Source organism: Dipodomys ordii, unplaced genomic scaffold, assembly GCF_000151885.1.
Source record: "Dipodomys ordii isolate 6190 unplaced genomic scaffold, Dord_2.0 Scaffold30, whole genome shotgun sequence".
NCBI lineage: Eukaryota > Metazoa > Chordata > Mammalia > Rodentia > Heteromyidae > Dipodomys > Dipodomys ordii.
In genome coordinates, this window is record NW_012267246.1 from 2,196,982 (window position 1) to 2,216,784 (window position 19,803).

Below are 19,803 nucleotides of genomic sequence, written 5' to 3' on the forward strand. Positions count from 1 at the left end.
CCAAACAGAATCCTTCTCTGGTTTTCTTGTCCAGTTGGATTCTAAAGTCAAACCCAGCCTGCCTCTTCACACGGTTCCCTCGCCGCTGACTCCTCCCTGCTGACCCAGGACTTGTGTCCTCCAGGCACTTTGTCAGAGAAAAACAGCCAAGTTACTTGAAGTGTCCACCCGAACAAGCACTTGGGTTGCCTGCAAAGTTCTTCCCTTCTTTTCATTTTTTGTTCTTAATTTACTTTATTGTTATTATAGAGGTGATGTACAGAGATTACAATTACATAACGAGTACATTTCCTTTCGTACATTGTCTTCTGTTCGCTCACTCCCTCCCAGTCCCTCCCTCCCGTCTCCACCCATGAGTTGTAGAGTTCACTATCACCAGTGTGTAGAGCTTTACTGCTGTACTTTCTCACCCTTTGTCCTTCGAGTTCTGTACCCTCCCCCCAACCCTTCCAAAGATGTACACTTGAACACCATACATGAGGTAAAGAGGAATCATCAGAAACTAAAAACTACACCTCTAAGTTCTAATGTTTTTCTGAGTAGTTTGCAGTAGTTAAGTTTCAGGTCTGACATTGAGGTCTCTGACCCACTTGGAATTGGTATTAGTGCACAGTGACAAGCAGGGGTCCACATTTAGTTTTCTGCATCTGGCTGCTCAGTTTTCCCAACACCAACTATTGAAGAGGTTATTTTTCCCCTGGATGATGTTGTCTCCTTTATCAAATATCGGATAACTGTAAGTGTATATGTGGTTTTTTTCCTGGGTCTTCTAGTCTGTTCCATTGATTTTCAGGTTTATTTTTGGGCCAACTCCAAGCTGTTTTTATTATAGTTCTGAGGTAGATCTTGAGGTCTGGTATTGCCATACCACTTACATTGCTTCTTTTTGCCTAGCATTGGTTTGGCTATTCAGGATTTTTGTTGTTCCATATGAATTTTTGGATTTTTTTCCAATCTCAGTAAAGAACTTCATTGGGATTTTGATCCACATAAAATTTGTATGTCATTTTTGGCAGTATGGCCATTTTTACAATATTGATTCTACCTATCCATGAACATGGAAGGTCTTTCCGTTCCCTTGTGTCCTCTTTAATTTCTTTCTTTAGAGTTTTATAGTTTTCACTATAAAGGTATTTTACATCTTTGGTTAGGTTTATTCCTAAGTTGTTCATTTTTTAGGCTAATACAAATAGGGTGTTTTCCTGATATCCCTTTCTTTTTATACATTATTGGCATAGAGAAAGGCTACTGGTTTTTTGTGGGTCAATTTTGTATCCTGCTACTTTGCCATAGTTGATCAGCTCTAGGAGCTTGGAATAGAATCATTTGGGTTCTTTTGGTATAAGATCATGTTGTCTGCAAATAGGGATAGTTTGACTTCTTTCCCTATGTGAATCCCTTTTATGTCTTTTCCTTGCCTTACTGTTCCCATTAGAAATTCCAGAACTATACTGAAGAGGAGTGGAGAGAGAATGGATATCCCTTGCCTTGTTCCTGACTTTAGGGGAAATAGTTTTGATTTTTCCCCATTCAGTATGATGTTGGCTGTTGGTCTGTCATATATAGCCTTTATTATTTTAAGAAATGTTCCTTCTATTCCTAGCTTCTCTAGAGCTTTTAATGTGAATGGATGTTGTATTTGGTGGAAGGCTTTTTCTGTATCTACTGAGGTAATCATGTAGTTCTTGTCTTTGGCTCTGTTGACATAAATTACATTTATTGATTTGAATATGTTAAACTAGCCTTGCAACTGTGGGATGAAGCCTACTTGGTCATAATGTATAATTTGTTAAATTTGTTTCTGATTTCTATTGGATAATATGTTATTGAGGATCTTTGCATATGTGTTTATCAGAGAAATTGGTCTGTGGTTGTCTTTCTTTGTTGGATTCTCGCCTGGTTTTGGGATAAGCGTGATACTGGCTTCATAGAATGAGTTTGGATTTGATCCTTCTATTTCTTTTTCATGGAAAATTTGAGGAGTATTGGTGTTAGTTCATCTTTAAAAGTCTTACAGCATTCAGCTGTGAATCCATCTGGGCCTGGGCTTTCCCTTGTTGGAAGGTTTCTAATTACTTCCTCAATCTCCTTGAGTGTTATTGGCCTGTTCAACCAGTTTACATCTTCTTAGTTCAGTTAGGCAGTTTGTATGTCTCTAGAAATGCGTCCATTTCTACTAGGTTTTCCATCTTTTTAGAGTATAGATTTTGAAAGTAGCTCTTCATAATTGTTTGGGTTTCTTGAATGTTTGTTGTTAACTGTGGCATCTCTGATTTTATTGATTTGAATCTCATCTCTTCTTCATCAGTTTTGTTAGTGATCTGTCAATTTTACTAATTTTTTCAAAGAACCAGCTTTTTGTTTCATTGATTTTATGTATAGTTTTTTTTTTCAGTCTCTACTTCATTTATTTCTTCTCTAATCTTTTCCATCTCTCTCCATCTAGTAGTTTGAAGTTTGGCTTGCTCTTGTTTGTCTAGCAATTTTAGTTGCATCATGAGGTTATTTACTTGAGCTGTTTCTGTTTTCTTTATGTGTGTGCTTAGAGCTATAGACTTTCCTCTCGCACTGCTTTTGCTGGATACCAGAGATTCCGAGGTGATATGTTTCATTGAATTGCAAGGACTTTCTTATTTCCTCCTTAATTTCTTCTGTGGCTTATGTCATTCAGTAGTGTGTTATTCAGCCTCCATGTGTTTGGGTGTTTTCTGCAATATGTTTAGTTATTGAGAACCAGTTTGATTCCATTGTGGTCAGATAGGACTTTTCTCAATTCTCTTGTATTTGCTTAGAATCTTTGTGTGTACTTTGATGTGATCAATTTTGGAGAATGTTCCTTGGGCTGCTAAGAAAAATGTGAATTGGGTCATTGTGTGGAAAGCTCTGTAGATGTCTGTTAAGTCCACTTGGTTTGGTTGACCTGTCCTTTCGCGAGTGGAATGCTAAAAATCTCCCGCTGTTATTGTGTTGGGGTCTATCATGTTCTGTATGTCTGAAAGTATTTCTTTACCATATTTAGGTGTTGCATTGTGTGGTGCATATTGACCACTGTGATTTCCTCTTCATTCCCTTTATTAATATATAATGACCTTCCTTGTCTCTTCATACTGAGTTAATGAAAAATCTACTTTATCAGCCTTCTTGCAGGATGCATTTGCATGAAAGATCTCTTTCCATCCCTTTACTCGGAATTTTTTTTTTTATCTTTGGCTGTGAAATGGGTCCCATGAGACAACAGTTGGATGGATCTTGTTTCTTGATGCAATCTGCTGCTCTACTTCTTTTGGTTGGGGAATTGAGTCCTTTAATATTTAAGGTTATTATGGAGAGATGTGTCATGTTTCCTGCCATTTTCTTGATTTCTTATATTTTGCTTCTTTCCTTTTCTTCTTTTTTTTGGGGGGGTCCAGTCGTGGGGCCTGAACTCTGGGCCTGGGCGCTGTCCTCAGCTCTTCAGCTCAAGGCTAGTGCTCTATCACTTGAGCCACAGTACCACTTTCAGCTTTTTTTGCTTATGTGGTGCTGAGGAATCAAACCCAGAGCCTCATGCATGCAAGGCAAGTACTCTACCACTGAGCCACTTTCCCAGCCCGCCTCTTTCCTTTTCCTGTGCTTACCAAACTAGTATTTGTTTGTCATGGAAGGTTTTGGTTTCACCGTCAATTGTGAATGATAGCTTTGCTGGGTACAACAGTTTTAACTGGTAGTTATTGATCTTCAGGAATTGAATTATACCACTCCAGGCTCTCCTTGCATTGAGAGTTTGTGTGGAGAGACCTGCAATGATTCTGATCTTCTTTCCATTCTATAATAACTCCTTCTTTGATTTTGCTGCATTTAAAATTAATTCCTTGTTTTTTAAGTCCAGTGTTTTTAGTACAATGTTTCTAGAAGTATTTCTTCTTAAATCCTGTCTACTGGGAGTTCTGTATGCCTTTGTCAAGTGGGTGAGATTTTCTCTCTTGAGACCGGTAAAGTTTTCTGTTGTTATTTTGTTACATAGGTTTTCAATGCCTTTAGTTTTGAATTCTTCCCCCTCATCTATCCCAGACTGTGTGTAAATTTGATCTTTTTGTTGAATCTGCCAATTCTTGGATTTTCCCTTTCTATGTTCTGTTTTTCATCCTTTGATTTTTTTTATCCTAATTCCTCTGTTTTATTTTCACATTCAGATACTATTTTCTACTTCATTTATTCTGTTAGTTATGATTTCAACTGTGGTTTCCAATAAGGACATCGAACTTTGTATGCTTCCAAGTTCTTGGTTGAAGTCCATTCTCAGGGTGTTAATTTCATCTTTTAATGAGGTGTGTAGCATTTCTATCTTTCTCTCCATCTTTCAGGTGACGTGTATATTCTTTGTCATTTCTTCCTTGCATTCTATTTGTTTTTGTATATCCTTTCCATTTTGTTGGCCAGTTCTCTCATCATTACTTTAATGGTTCTTTTGTCCTTCAAGTCTTCCTCCTCACTCTCACTGGGTTTCTTCCCTGCATTGTTGTTGGATTTTGGATTTGGCTTGTTGTCTTGATTTTTCATGAATTTTGTCATCTTCCGTTGTGATTTATGCATTTGGGTTCAGGGACTATTGCAATTGTTCAGGTTGCGATAGTGTGTGGGGGTGGATGTACGACTCGCTGGATGGATCTCTGGCAGAGTTTGCATCTGGCAACTTTCAGCTCTGGGTGTTTCAGATAGTGGAATGTGTCCTGGTCAGTTGTTAGGGCTCTGTGGTGTGCAGGGTGGTCTGGTGTTGTGGCCTAGGTTTAGACCCAGTGGTGGGTCCTGTCATGTGGCACAGAGCAGCCAGTGTCCTGGCCTTGATCTGTGTCTAGGGTCGGCAGATGCCCACCAGCCGTAGTGAGGAGGCCATCCTGGACTGGTGTCTAGACCCTGGCTCTCATTTGAGCCCCGCAGTGGGAGGGGGGGCAGGAAGAGGGAGGGAGCCCACTATGCTTTAGTGGGAGGTTGTCCCTGCCAGAGATGTGAATTGGGACAAGTCGGAGCCTCAGAGGGAGCAGGCTCCCATGGGCGGTGGGGAGATACTGACCCCACTCCAGTACTGGACTGGTTGCCCTCTTGGTCCTGATCCAGTCTCTACTTCCCACAGGGTGAAGGGCTGCATGCAGGACTCTGGGACAAGTGATCATCTGCGGGAGGCAGATTCCTGCAGGGAGGGACCAGGACATCACCCCTACTCAGTTCGAGACTGGCATGAACTTGGTCCCGGGCTGCTCACAGTCCAGTCCTGGGCTAGTGTGTGCTCCAGTCTGGGGCAGGCGCTGGGTCCAGTCTGGTGTCTACTTCCCTTAGGTTGGGGAGGCTGAGTTCAGGCCTCCAGGATAGGAGTGAGATTTGCATGGGGCGAGTTCCCACGGAGCGGTGCAGGGAGGTGTCCCCACTCTCCTTTAGCAGCTCAGGCCTTTCTGTCAGCAGCCAGGGCTGCAGAGGGTCCATGGCCCTAGAGCTCAACCAATCTTAGACCTAGTGGTCTAGGTCTTCCACAGGAAGCAGAAGGGAGGTAAGGAAGGGCTCTGGCCTCTTTGACCTCTTCAGCTCGTGCAGGAAGGAGGGCATCTGGGCTCAGCATGCTGGGTCTCCACCAGCCCTGGTCCCCCGTGGGAGGGTCCCTGGTGGCAACTTACAGTTCCCAGCATTGGTTTTGAGCTGACCAGCAGCACTGTGAAAGTTTTCTGTGTCTGGACACGGTGCTGGTCCATGCCACTGTCTGTCCTGGCCAGGGTCCCTGCCCAGACCTGTGGCCACTGTTCCCTTATTTTCTTTTTAAGCTGATTGATTGACAAGGAGAAAGGTTCAGAAAGTGGATCACGCTGGAAGCAACAAAGATTATAAAATCTTTGTTAAACAAAGATTATTTTAAAAAAGGATGGAGAAGTTCTGCCATTGCACTCATCAAATCTCCATTGTTTTAATGTTTACCAAAGCACATGAATAATTTCACAATTCTCTGTCCTTTTTTTAAATCTGTTTTCTTCTGGCCTCATCTAACTTAATAGAAATGGCTTAGATTTCTTCTTCCTTTAATTAAGTCTGGAATTCTCTTAGGAACCAGTCTCTTAGGTTGGATAAACCAGTTCAGCTGAAATCCAAGTTGACCCAGATTCAAACTTTAATACAAAATTTGAAACTTTTGAGATGGAGGTCACTTGTTATTATGTGGTCGTTGTTGGTGTTATTGGTGTTATTTTGCATTTCATAGTTTCAGCCGAAAGCCAGAACTCATGAGTACAAGAAACACCACAGAGACTATATCTAAGAAAGCAGAAAGTAGAGAATTAAGTAAATTATATATATATATATATATATATATAGTATTTCCAAACCCAGAGTAAAATTTGAACAAGTTTATAAATAGCTATCCTGGAGTTTTATGGGAGTTTTCCTGTGTTGAAGTTGACCTTACTTACTAGGGATTCACATGCACATTATGTCTGAGAATTACCATTAGATATTAAGAGTCCTGTTCATACAGAATTCAGCCCACTTGTATGCAGGGTGACCTTGGCCATTTGAATAAAACTACTTTACAGAATATGCAAAGAATTTGGCTTGTGCCTAATGTAGTTTGGAGTCCTTTTAGTTTTTAATCCTATTTAAAAAAAAACTCTTCTACGAGACCCAAGTCCTTGACTCAGATCCAGTTAGTATAATGTTCTCATTAAATTCAACAGGGGGAGAAGAGATTTCACTAATAGGTCTTTTATATCCACTCAGAATCCCAGGGTCATTTCAAACACTAAAGTTCTATTTATTCACCCAGCCAGTGTTAGAATTTGGCAGATTGAATGCCTTGAGTGCCTTGTGTGGAATAGGAGTCATTTGCAAGTCATAGCATAAGTAGAATGGGGCTGTGAATATTATCGTCAAATGATATTTCTGTTTCTGCGTTTGGCCTTCAGTTTCATTATGTGATTCCAAGTACAGCCATGGTTATATAAACAAGAAAGAAAAATAAACTGCAAAATATCAGCTTGAAACTTTTTAGTGAATGACAGGAGTTAAACTTCACTCTCAGAACTTCAAAAGATAATTGAAGATGTCTCAAAGTTCTGAATGAAAGCATTCATTCCAGTATTCCTTTCCAGCATACCATGTTCGTGGAAACTTAACTCTCCCAGGATAACTATGTTTTAAAGTGGGAGGTATAGATGCATGTGATTCTTATACCACATAACCTTAAAAAAAAAAAAAAGAGGATCAGAAAGAGGAGGTGGAAAGTCTTACATTTTGACTAGGAAGCTACTAAAAGAAACTGGAAATTATATACTATAGGAGTGTACATTATTTAAAACAACATTTTTTCCAAGATAGTTAGGAAAGCAAACATACTACAGACATAAAAGCATAAGGTGATGAAAGGCATACTGGATGGAGGAGAGCCCTGGCAGAATCGCCAATTTTTTTTTGGGGGGGGGGCGGGGAGTCCAGTCGTGGGGCCTGAACTCTGGGCCTGGGTGCTGTCCCTCAGCTCTTCAGCTCAAGGCTAGCGCTCTACCACTTGAGCCACAGCGCCACTTCTGGCTTTTTTCTTTTTGCTTATGTGGTGCTGAGGAATCGAACCCAGGGCCTCAGGCATGCAAGGCAAGCGCTCTACCACTGAGCCACCTTCCCAGCCCCTTGCCAATTTTTTTTTAAATTTTTTTGCTTCTATCCCTACAACCACTTCTAACCATTTCAATCCTGCTTAAAGTCTTTGGAAATCTGTAGGCTTACATTGAATTAAAGTGTACCTTCTAAACAATATGATATTTGTTATACTCCAAACCTAAGAAAAAAAAGAAATGAAAAATGGCCCTTGGTTTACTTTGCTATGCTCCATTGACATCTATTTTCTGCATATGAGTTATAATCCTATGGACTCCTGAGGAACTGCAGTTCCTATCCAGCTATCTGCTCAAGAGCGGGGCATTCACACACACACATACACACACACCCTCCTCCTCCTGCACTGCTTTCCACAGATCCCATGAGAGTGCTGCGGTCAGACCAACAATAAAGCACTTTCTGCATGTGGGTTCCCTGCCTGGGAGCATTTAGTCCCTCAGGTTGTTCCTGGCTTCCCGGCTGCCCCTGTGGAACTGAGCAATGGATGCATCTTTGCCTTCCACTTAAACTTAATACCTGCCCCCTAGCCAGGGCTCAGCAGAATGCTTCCTACGTGGAGGTAAAACTTATTGGCACAACCCTAAATGTGACAAAAGGAGACAGTTGTTGAGTACGACTTTACATTGCTATGACTTGCCTGTTTCTACGAGATTAAACGATCCAGATAGAAAAGAACAGAATGTCCTGATAGTTTGCAGTCACATGACCGATCACAGAAGAAATACCATCCAAACGACCTATGCCCAGTGTGGTGGCACATGCCTATAATGCCAGTGCTCTGGAGGCCGAGGCAGGAGAGTCACAAACTTTAGGCCAACCTGGGCTGCACAAAAGACCTTATCTTAAAAAAAAAAAAAAAAAAGGTGGGGCTGGGAAGGTGGCTCAGTGGTAGAGCACTTGCCTTGCATGCCTGAGGCCTTGGTTCGATTCCGTGGCTCAAGTGGTAGAGCGCTAGCCTTGAGCTGAAGAGCTGAGGGACAGCGCCCAGGCCCAGAGTTCAGGCCCCACGACCGGACCCAAAAAAAAAAAAAAGGTGAGGGGAAGGGCCAATCAAAGGAGACTGGTGTTTTCATGAACCCCCTCTCCCTCCACCACTGTTTATGGGTCAGCATTATGAGGTTGAGCAATGAGCCAAAGTATACAAGGTCAGATCCTTGGGGTGAAGGCTGTGTCCAAGCATCTTTCACTCATCGAAGCAGGCACCGTTTCAGGATCCCGTCAGGACACAGTGTGTGCTAGGGATAACCAGAGCTGGATTATAAGTGTTGGCCACCATGGGGCCAGGTTACCTGTAGCCTCTCGGAGCTACCTTCCCTATGGTGGGCTGCTGGGAGAAGCCCTGGGCAGCAGTGGGGCAGCGATGGGGACCATCCTCAGAAGGGACAGCCCTTGTCCCCGGGCCAGGCCTGCACGGGAACCTAAATACCTCTTCCTCTCTCCAAACCAAGGAGTCCAGAGAAGGACGTGGCAATTGTCTTGGAGTCGCTTTCTCCTAAATATGAACACCCTGGTATAACTGCCACTTCTATTTCTCTTTAATGTCTTCCGCAGCCATCTCTGGAGTAGTTCTGAAAGCCAATGCATTTGTCAGTCCCACTTCAGATGACAGAAGTCATGCAAAACGTCTAAGGGCTCCCAGGCACTGGGCCAACCATTCCAACACTGTCACGTGTTTGATTGGTTATGTCTGACAGGCATCATCAGAGCCTTTCAAACAGTGTCTGTGTTTGACTGGCTATGCCCTACAATGCATGACTCAGAGCCTGCTACTTTTCAAGGTGAAGTAATTGGCGAGCTCTCTCTTAGACATTGGTGCTATTTCAACCCTGAGAGACGTGGCGGTGTGGGAAGAGCAGGGTTTAGGCCCCATCGCACCTGTCTGCCCTCGGTCGCTTCTTCAAGGCTTTGAACAAGTGCCATTGTAGACAACCCTTTTCAGTGAGTGCAAAATATTTCTATTCAAGCACTTCATTTTCCCGTCAAGGAAGTAATTGTGACTGTCCAATAAACCAGTTTGAAAATCAAGTTTAAGTGAGCCAAATTTAAATTTATAAGAGCCTCATTTAACAGGCAATTAATTTTATGCTTATAATAAAAAGAAAAATCTCCGGTCTTCCTGAGGAACTAAAGAAGCTGATGAGAAAATGCGGTGACTTGTGGAAATGGGAGAGATAATTCTTGAACATTGCCCTGCTTTGGGCTGATAATGTCTTCCATAATGTATTCTATTTTAGGGATGTTTTAATTTTACTAAAATTAATTAATTTTAGGAATGTGGCCAACTAGTTAGGGATGAAACCTAGGCTATTGGTTCCAGATTTTCTCTTCAGACCCTCATTTTCTCCTTCATAGTACATCTTAGGTCTTTACAGCAGCTAGTGTTTTTGTTTCTTCTCAAAAGATGAAAAATGTAGCTCAGCTATATGTCATAGGTTCTGTAAAATTTGATAACATGAGTAAAATAGGAAACAGAGTCTTCACTTGCTTTCTACTTGATATTGAAATGAATTTTAGATGAGTTTTATTAAAATTTGTATGTGTAATAGAGCCAAGGCAGTCATTTTCTTCTGATTTATACTAATTGAATGGGTTTAATTTTCAATAAATATATGTCCATCTCACTAACAGGCTTGCTAAGTAATTCAAAACATAAATACCAATTTGCATTTTCCATGAAGATCAGAAAACTCAAGAAGCTGCTTGCTACACAACACTTCATTTCTGGACATGGTCCACGAGTTCTGGCTGTGGAGCTTCAGCTTGCTGGTGGGATCTTGGGTATCTTAGGACATTTCCTTTTGAGGGACAAAGTCTTTCACACATTTTTCGCAGTTCTAGAAACACACCATTGCATACAATGTCATTCTTCTTAGTCTCGATCTTAAAATGTTCTGACATAAAAACTGCACAATTTCCCTAAAGTAAGCATATCCATTTCAAACACTTTTTCTTTCTGTATGGTGGAAATGTTCAAACCCCATTCTTCTAGCTTTTCTAGACCTTGTTTCAAGCTTTCTCCATCTCCCCTACCCCCTTCCTCCCCAAGATGCTGCTCTTAACTTCTGTGACACCGATGTCATTAGAGTCCACGGTAGTGGGGTAATACGCATAGTGTGCTTTTCTTTGTTCATTTATCAGTTAAGGTACTAAGGTTGATTCCATTTCCTGGTTGTTATGAATTCTGCTTCAATGAAAGGGGGTGCAGATGGCTTGTCAACATAGTGATTTCATTTCCTTTGGGTTTACAGTCAGTTGTGGGAGTGCTGGGTCATCAGGGAACTTTTTAAAGAAAGCTCCACACTGCTTTCCATTATGGCTACCCTGATTTACATTCTCTCCCTGTGGGTGAAGATCCCTGTTCTCCACCTCTTCACCAGCACTTTTGTCTGCTTGGTGGCAGCCACTCTGGCATGAGACTGTCTCCATGTACTGTTTCGTTTGTGTTTCTTGATGAGCACTGACACCTGCTATCTGCTTTCTAATCACTGGGCTGCAACCAGGCTGTCTGTCCTCTGGGGAAGACAGTCTCACGTGTGAGTTCCTGTAAAACTGCACTTCCAGGAGAAGTGACCCCTGGAGCCCCTGTAAAACCACACTTCTGGGGGAAATGAATCCTGAGTTCCTATAAAATTGCACTTCTGGGGGAAATGACCCCTGGAGCTGCTGATGCTGCCTCGGTGCTCAGCTCCTTTCCAGTGTTTGTTTGAAGCAAATTCCCATCCCTTGTGCAGTTCCTGGGCCTGGGCTCTGGGAGTGTCTGTGCTTTGTCCTGACGCCCCTCTGTTGGCAGGACTGAAGGGCTCCCTGCAGAGGCTGCAGCTGGACTATGTGGATGTGGTCTTCGCAAATCGGCCTGACGGCAACACGCCCATGGAAGGTGAGGACGCCCACGGAACCACTCTGAGTGACTGAGTAGTGTGAGTACTCTACTCATGGTGGGAGAGGAAACGTATGCAACCTGACCTGCACGGGTATGAAAAACAAAACAGGTGGTATCTCTTAGCCAGAATATTGACCCTTTTGAAAGCAAAGGCCCTGCAGTCTTCTCAATTGTGTTTTCTGTCATCAGTTGAAGGCTTGAGGCTTGTGTCTGGTGATGATCCCAGGGTTCATTCACTTTGATTATGAGATCTCCTCAACTAAACCAACGGATTTAATGTCATTCCTCTAGAGTGAGTCCACTGAGGTCTTCCCAAGGCACAGTCCTGGGGAGCAGCTCAAAATCAGCTATCTCTGAGGTTTGACTGGATCTTCCAGAAGCTGCACCATCCACTCTTTCTGTTCCTGCGGTTAGCCTGGGGTGTAAGCTTCTCCCCAGTAGGCTTTCCAAACCTGCCTACTGATCGGCTCCATCTTACAACTGTCCTATCCCAGGATGACTGGTTTTGGAGGACCACCAGGGAGAATGTTCCAGTTAGTTGAGGCCTGTAATCCCAGGATTACGGCACTTCCCTGGGGTGAATAAGAATGGAGATATCTGGGGAAAAGAATTTTAAAGGGAGGGTGCCTTGGGTATTTGGGCTTTATGTTACAATATGGGTTATCAGTTTTCAAAGAATAAGAATGCTGAGTCCACATGACATTACACTGAAGGTAACTTTGAATCATCTTTGATGATTCAAAACACAGTTCTGTCAGGCACTGGTGGCTCATGCCTATAATCCTAGCTACGTAGGAGGCTGAGATCTGAGGATGGTGGTTCAAAGCCAGCCCGGGCAGGAAACTCCATGAGACTCTTATCTCCAATAAAGCACCAGAAAAACCGGGTGTTGCGCTGTGGCTCAAATGGTAGAGCGCTAGCCTTGAGCTGAAGAGCTGAGGGACAGTGCTCAGGCCCAGAGTTCAAGCCCCACAACCGATTTTTAAAAAAAAATAACAAAAAAACCACAGTTCTGTGAAGATTGACTTTGGATGTATAGTTACAAAAGCTGGTTGAAGTACGTATGATTTTTTTTAGTTTGTTTCTGACCATGAAAATTTTTACGGAAACTATATTTTCCATTTATCGCTTTCTCCACTACAAAAAAATACATATAATGCATGTATGTATTATATGTATCATATACATCAAACATGTGTGTATATGTCTATTTTCTCTTAAACTTTCTTATTTCTTGATTCTAACTAAATCAAGAATTAACTATAAGGCAATATCAGTGTTGGAAAAATCAAAGAAAATGTGTGTTTTTTATCAAAGCAAATATGAAGTATTTGGTAAAGCAAAGCATAAGCATTTTATTAGAATAAGAAACGTTTATGCTCAGGCACTGAGGACTCATGCCTTTCATCTTAGATATTTAGAAGATCTGGGAATCAAGGTTCAAAGCCCATCAGAGCAGACAAATCTGAGACTCTCATCTCCAATTAATCAGCAAAAAGCCAGAAGTAGAGGCATGGCTCCAGTGGTAGCGCACTATTAGAGTTTGAAATCAGAGCTTCACTCTTGCTAGACAGCCACATCCCTAGCCCTTTCTGCTTTAGTTATGTCCTTGTATGATTTTTCATTCATTTTGTGTGTGTGTGTGCTGGACCTGGAGCTTGAACTCTGGGCCTGAGTGCTGTCCCTAAACTTTTGTGGCAAGCCTAATAATGCTCTACCACTTAAGCCACAGATCCACTTCCAGATTTTCTGGTAGTTAGTAGGAGATAAGAGTCTTACGGAGTTTCCTGCCTGGCTGGCTGAGAACTGCATCCTTAGAGTTAAGCCTCCCAAGTTATAGGCATGAACCACTGGCTGGCTTGCTTGCTTGGTTTCTTCTGTTTTTGAGGGAATAGGGGAAGAGAATCTTACGGTTTCCACCCATAGTAGCCAGGACTGTAATCCTGTTTATAGGTGCGTACCGGCACCTCTGGTGTGTGTGTCTGAGCAGGCCTTATACCGCGATTCTCTTGATCCCCACCTCCAGCCTAGTTGGAGGTATCGGGGTAAGCCAGCACCTGGCCCTTGCTCATCAATGCGCCTGTCCACTGTGGGCTCCATCGAATCCGTCCTGCTTGCTGTGGGTGGTGGGACCGCACTTGCCCGGCACAGGCTGGTTTTCATGTTAAGTCTACATATATCAGAACGGCAGGCCCCAGAGCTTGTGGCTCACTTTTCATTGGTTTTAACTACTCCCTGCCAGGACACAGGCTCCCTCCCCAACTGCTCAGGGCTTCCTGGGTGGGCAAGGTGGAAAGGGTGCCCAGCCCACCTAACCCCTCTTCATGACAACCGAGGGACGCTAGAGCCCTCCAGCCATGCATCACACTGCGGTCAGGGGTTGGGTATGGACCACGCTGGCTGTCACAAAGCCATTTAAAGAGGATTCAAATGCCATTCCCATGTGTGCGGTTTGTACCACGCCTCGACGTGAATTGGGAGCACTTCTAAAACAAACCGAGGGGAGCTTCATCCAGTTTCCACAGATAGTGCAGCAGCCAACTGAGCCAGAAAGAAAGGAAGGCAGCAAACACGCTCTCCGAGAGGACTGGTGCCAGGCATCCCAGCCCTCCGCGCCTTCCATTCTTCCGTCCGTGCCCGCCAGGCACCAGCAGACACACAGCAAGCTCTCTCCACTGATGGCTGTGAACTCCAAATGCACACACAGTGGGACAGCAAGAGAGACTTCGTTCGCACCCCGTGGGGCACAGGTGAACACGTCGGGGAGACAGGCAGCCACCCTGAGGCCGAGGCACTGCGACTTTTCCCTCCGTCCTCCTTGTTTATTTTTCTATGGCTCGCCACGTGGTTAAGTCGTTTTTCCTTTGCAGCGTCTGCCGGGCCATCTGCCTCTTCTACACTAGCTGGCAAGCCCTGCGGATTTCCCAGCCTCACAGAGAGGCCCGGCCGACCCCACTGCTGCCTTCTGACCACAGAGCACCAATGGCCGCTCCCTGTGCTCTCCACGGCTCCACTTGTGCCTTGTGTCATTGGCATAAATGCCCAGAGTATCCTTCAAAATCTTCACTAGCAAGAGAAGGAGAGAAGGTTGGAGGCAGCCCAAGTCCCACCACCCTGTAGCAGTGTGCAGACCCAGCACTTGTGTGCCTGCCCCAGGACCTGGGCAAGGGGTGGACGCTGGTATCCTTCCATGTCCAGCTGCCTGGAGGATGGAGCTGGGCACAGGACCGGGGCCGTGTGGGTGCCATGGTGAGCAGAGGATGGGTGCCCATCTTCCTCAAGTAGGCTGATCCAAGCATGCTCGGAGCTCGAGCTGAAAGACATTTCAGCTAATTTTTTTATTAATTGTTATTTTAATTTCAAAGCACTTGCAAACCAAGTGTTGCCTTCTATTTACCGCATCTTAGAACCCAAGTCCTTCACTATTATTCCATTACTAATGACAGTTACTTAAGGTTTTTTTTTCACATTATTTGGTTATTCAAGTTATCTTGTTTCTCTCCACTGCCTTTTGAAGGTGAGTGCAAACATGAAGGAACCCAGATTCCTTAATGTCAAAAAAGAAAAGGAAAGGAAGAGAGGAAGGGGAAAGATTGGCAAAGCCAAGCATAGTGGCTCACATCTGTAATCCTGTGTCCTTGGGAGGCAAAGATTGATTGGGAGGAACACTGTTCAAGGCCACTCTATGCAAGTTTTTGAGACCCCATCTTAACAGAAAAAGCTGGACATGGTGAATCACTCCTGTCATTCCAGCTACAGCAAGAAACATAAATAAGAGGATCACAATTCTGACCAGCCTAGGCAAAAAGGGAGACTCTATCTCAAAAATATCAGAACAACAATAACAACAATAATCTGCAGCTCAAGCAATAGAGCATCTGCCTAGCAAGTGTGACGTCATGAGGTCAAACTCCAGAACCACAAAAACTAAAATTTAATAAGACTAAAGTCAGCTTTGTTTTATTTCCACAATGCCAGGAAATTATCAGGAAGTCTGTACATATTTATTTCTTCCTGAGTCATCTTTTATAGCATTGCTTTATGCAAACAGTCATCTGCAGATACTCAGGAAACTAGAATATCTAAGGACAACTGAGAAAATTCCAGGAAGCATCAAACATTGTGGCATCCCAAATTATTATATGGGGCCCAGTAAGTGACAAATATTTAATCACGTAAAACCTACCAGTACCATTGAGTCACAGCAGGTTAGCCTTTCTGCCTTTATCTCTTTTTATTATTGTTATTTTTATTGCTATTGTAGAGGAGATATATAGAGAAGTTATAGTTACATGAGTCAGGTAATGACTACAACGCTTTTTGAACCATATATCCCCTTCCCTCACTCTCTCATAGTTTTCCCTCTGCCTTTATCTTTTATTATCTTCTCTCAAAAGTGGCCCCAACCTATCCCAAGACACATAATGGTCTTCTGCAAGTAGAGTAACAGTGGTTCCTAGCAGAAGCACAGTGCAAGCCACCAATGCAATTTAAATATCCCACTAACCATGTTTATAAAGAAAAAACTTAGTAGATAAGGTGAATTATAACTTATTTTATTTAGCCCCTTCTATAAAAATTACCATTCCAATGTGTATTCAATATAAACAACTATTGGTAAGATATTTTTACATTTTTCATATGAAATCTTTGAAACGAGTGTGATTATCTTAACTTGGACCAGTAGTCACACATGGTCAGTGGCTACATTATCTGACCACATGCTCTCTTTTCAGTCTAATAGAGCATGAGCCACAGAGTAGGCACTAAAAAAATAATGGAGCCAGATGTGGCTTCATGCTCAGGAGGCTGAGATCTGAGGATTGCAGTTCAAAGCCAACCCAAGCACAAGTCCATGACACTTGACTCAAATAAACCACCACAAAACCAGAGGAGGAGTTATGGCTCAGGCAGTAGAACACCAGCCTCGAATGAAAAAGCAAAGGAACAACACCCAGGCCTTGAGTTCAAGCTCTAGCATGGATGCACACGCCGCACACACACACATACATACACACATACACATGCACACATATATGATGGATAGTGTTTAGATGAATAAGTGAATTGCTGTTTGAGTAATTGAATGAATGAAGTTCTAAAGTTAAAGAGGTACAACTTGCTCGCCTCTATTGGAATGGGGACTGAGTTTCCTAGCATCTAGAAGCAGTCTGTCATCTGGTGCGGTTCATCAGATTTCAAGATGATGTTCTCACAGACAGCCCTGCACACCCTTACCTCTTGCTGTTCCTCTTGAGCAATCGTGCTGCATCCAGATGCTAGGTCCCTCCCCGCAGTCTGATTGACACCGAGGACCAGCGTGGAGGTGCCGCTGGGGATCATCACATCAAATTAAAAGCGCTGGGCACATTTCTGTGACGACCCGGCCAGGACGCTTCCAGGGCCACCGGTGACTATCAGATCAATTTAGCTTCCTGATTTGAAAGGCTGGGACAGTTCAGCTTTCAAGAAATTAGTTTGGAGGAAATTACTTTTATATTCACAAAGATGAGCCTGTGGCAAGAAAAAAAAAGCAAATGAAAATGAAAAAATAGTTCCAAGATTACTGAAGTTATTTCCATTTTAACTATGGATTCACCCCCAAACGCACTGAAATCCTGTTCGGCTGGCATTTTACCCTTCACAGACCGTCAGTTTGTGCAGTAGAAAGGAGGTCCACTTCAGTCATCTGAACAACAGGAGGCAGTGGGGCCGCATCTGGGCCTTCCCAACTCCTGTGCAGCTTTTTCACCAGCCTCTCATTAGAAGCCTCCAGAATGGAGCCAAGTGAGAGACCAACTTCTAATCCTGGCTTTGCTGCCGGTCAGAGTGTGCGTGTGGAAGTTCTGCCCTCACAGGGGACGTGGGAACAAGGCAGCACTGATGGTGGGCACAATACCCGGGCACCTCCCTTACTACTGGTGCAAGGAACCATGAACCCTGCTCTCGAAAGGCCCCCCATACCCATACACACACACCTGAGCATCTCACCCTACATCTCTTCTCCAGAGCCAGGGAACACCCAGGAGCTACAAGGGGATGAAAATCCAGCGGACATGCCAATTAAAATCAGTTAAAATGCATCCTGCGAAGAAAAGGAGAAGAGCCAAGTATAGGGGGCTCATGTCTGTAATCCCAGCTACTTAGGAGGCTTTGATCTGATCATTGCCCCTTCCGTTGGCGGTGGGGGTGGGGAGAAGGTGCCTGGCCATCAGCCTTGAAGCCCTGAGGATCCAAAGCACCACCAACAGCGAGAGCTCTCATCTAATGAGACAAGAGAGAAAATAACCACCTGACATAAGGACACGAGTCCACCTAAAACTACGAGGGAGAGGAGGAGATGGAAGAGGAAGATGAAGAGGAGTGGGAGGATAGGAGAAGGAAGAGGAGAGAGAAAGGGAGGAGGAAGAGGAGCATGAAGAACAGGAGGAAGAGGATTGGAAATCAAAACAAAAATTTTAAGGAAAAGAAGGATGAAAATCTGCTTCTCTCACCTATTTCCCCTACTCCCTTCCTGAGTAAAATGAATGTTTGCAAGACCTCGTCTGAAAACACCTACGGAATGCCCTTCAAATGCCACCACCCGGCAATCAGGACGGCCAAGAATGTGGGAGAGGATGACACCCAAGCTGAGTGAGACTCGCTCACGTACTCACACACCACTGGTGTTCCCAGAGCGACAGCTGCACCCCATACCACACAGAGACACCCCGGAGAACAGAACACAGACTCCTGCCCAGGGACTGATCAACCAACCAGAGGAGATGGAAGCAAACAGTAAGTTAACATATATGGAACATAATGGCTACTATTTTTAAATGAGCAAAGTATTGCACAGGACAGTTGAGAGAATGTTCCAGAAAGTAAGTTTAAAGTCCAAACAATGGAAAGGGAAAGACAAGAAAATTAAGGCTCTATTCAGGAGGGTCAGTATCTTCTCAACTAAAGAATGTCTAGCCAGAGAACAGACAAAACACCGGAGAGGGATCACCACAGAGCAGTGGGAGAAAACTCCAGATCTCAGTACCGTCAGGCCCTGGGGCAACAGTGCTTGCTGATAACCCAGAAAAATGAGTGGAGACCCACACAAAGAGCTCCACTGTGAAATGTATTTGAAACGTCGGGATCAATCTAGAATATTCCAAAAGAGCAATCTAGACTAGTCCGGAAGATTGGAAGAACGCACATGGAGGGTCAGACAGTTTGTCATCAGCAACCCTGAGAATCTGAGCAACACAGAGCAGGCCTTCAAACACAGAGGAAGAGTGGGGTGGGAAATGATCCCCGAGGTTGAAGAAACGATGTCATTTCAGCTTTCCTGTCTCCCAACACAGCTTCACAGAAGCTCCCAGAAACCATGCTCCTTTAGGAGGAAGTCATTAGAGGAGAGAAGAGAATCCCCAAAATGGCAGAAGGGAAGTACCAAGAAGGAAGTACTAGAAAGGAAGTGTCAGGAAGGATATACTAAGGAGGAAGTACCAGGAGGGAAGTACCAGGGCAGGATGTCAGCTGAATGGGGCAAGCACAGAGGAAGCTGAGAGAAGGATTGTGGCCAGGAAAACCAAAGGAAAAAAAGCTTGTTACAAGAATAGCTGTGAGGGGCTGGGAAGGTGGCTCAGTGGTAGAGCGCTTGTCTTGCATGCCTGAGGCCCTGGGTTCGATTCCTCAGCACCACATAAGCAAAAAGAAAAAAGCCGGAAGTGGCGCTGTGGCTCAAGTGGTAGAGTGCTAGCCTTGAGCTGAAGAGCTGAGGGACAGCGCTTAGGCCCAGAGTTCAGGCCCCACGACCAGACCCAAAAAAAAAAAGAATGACCATGGGGAAAAGTATACTTTTTCACAGCTTGGGAAGACTTAGCTCCAAATAAAGCTAAGTTAATGAAGACATTGGGACCATCTCACTCAGCGATTTGTGAGGGGAAAAGAGTTACTTCAAAGCTCTGTTGACGTATGGAACAGGAGATTTGCACAGACTTTTCTGATACAGCCAAAGCTATCTAATACTGCTAGCCTTTATGGGTTATGGATTGTGGCTCATCAATGAAGTCCTTTGCTAAATCCTTCCTCAGCAAGAAGATTCTGCTAGAGAAAGTGAGAAGAAATGGCCATCTCTGGGCACTGGCTGGAGAAAGCTCAGAAATGAAAGGGAAGTCCCCAGTGAGAGGATGAAGGAATGGGGAAATTGGCATGAGGACCAGACCAGAACAGGGAGAGGGACAGGAGTGGCAGACCACCTTTCACCACTGAGTCTGCCAGAACGCCTGAGAGAATCATTCCGGAATGGGAAAGATGTATTTCAG

General features: G+C 43.9%; 1 protein-coding gene across 3 annotated transcripts in view; it reads left to right on the plus strand.

The window, feature by feature from the left end:
• Nucleotides 1-19,803, plus strand: part of Kcnab1 (potassium channel, voltage gated subfamily A regulatory beta subunit 1) — a 212,226-nt gene that overhangs the window by 176,943 nt on the left and 15,480 nt on the right. For 2 of the 3 annotated variants that reach the window (XM_013016169.1, XM_013016170.1), the window contains exon 8: nucleotides 11,417-11,503. The exons of the other annotated variant lie outside the window; for it this stretch is intronic. In XM_013016169.1, the coding sequence (XP_012871623.1) occupies nucleotides 11,417-11,503 (87 nt within the window). The remainder of the gene's footprint in view (nucleotides 1-11,416; nucleotides 11,504-19,803) is intronic. 3 annotated transcript variants of the gene reach the window in all.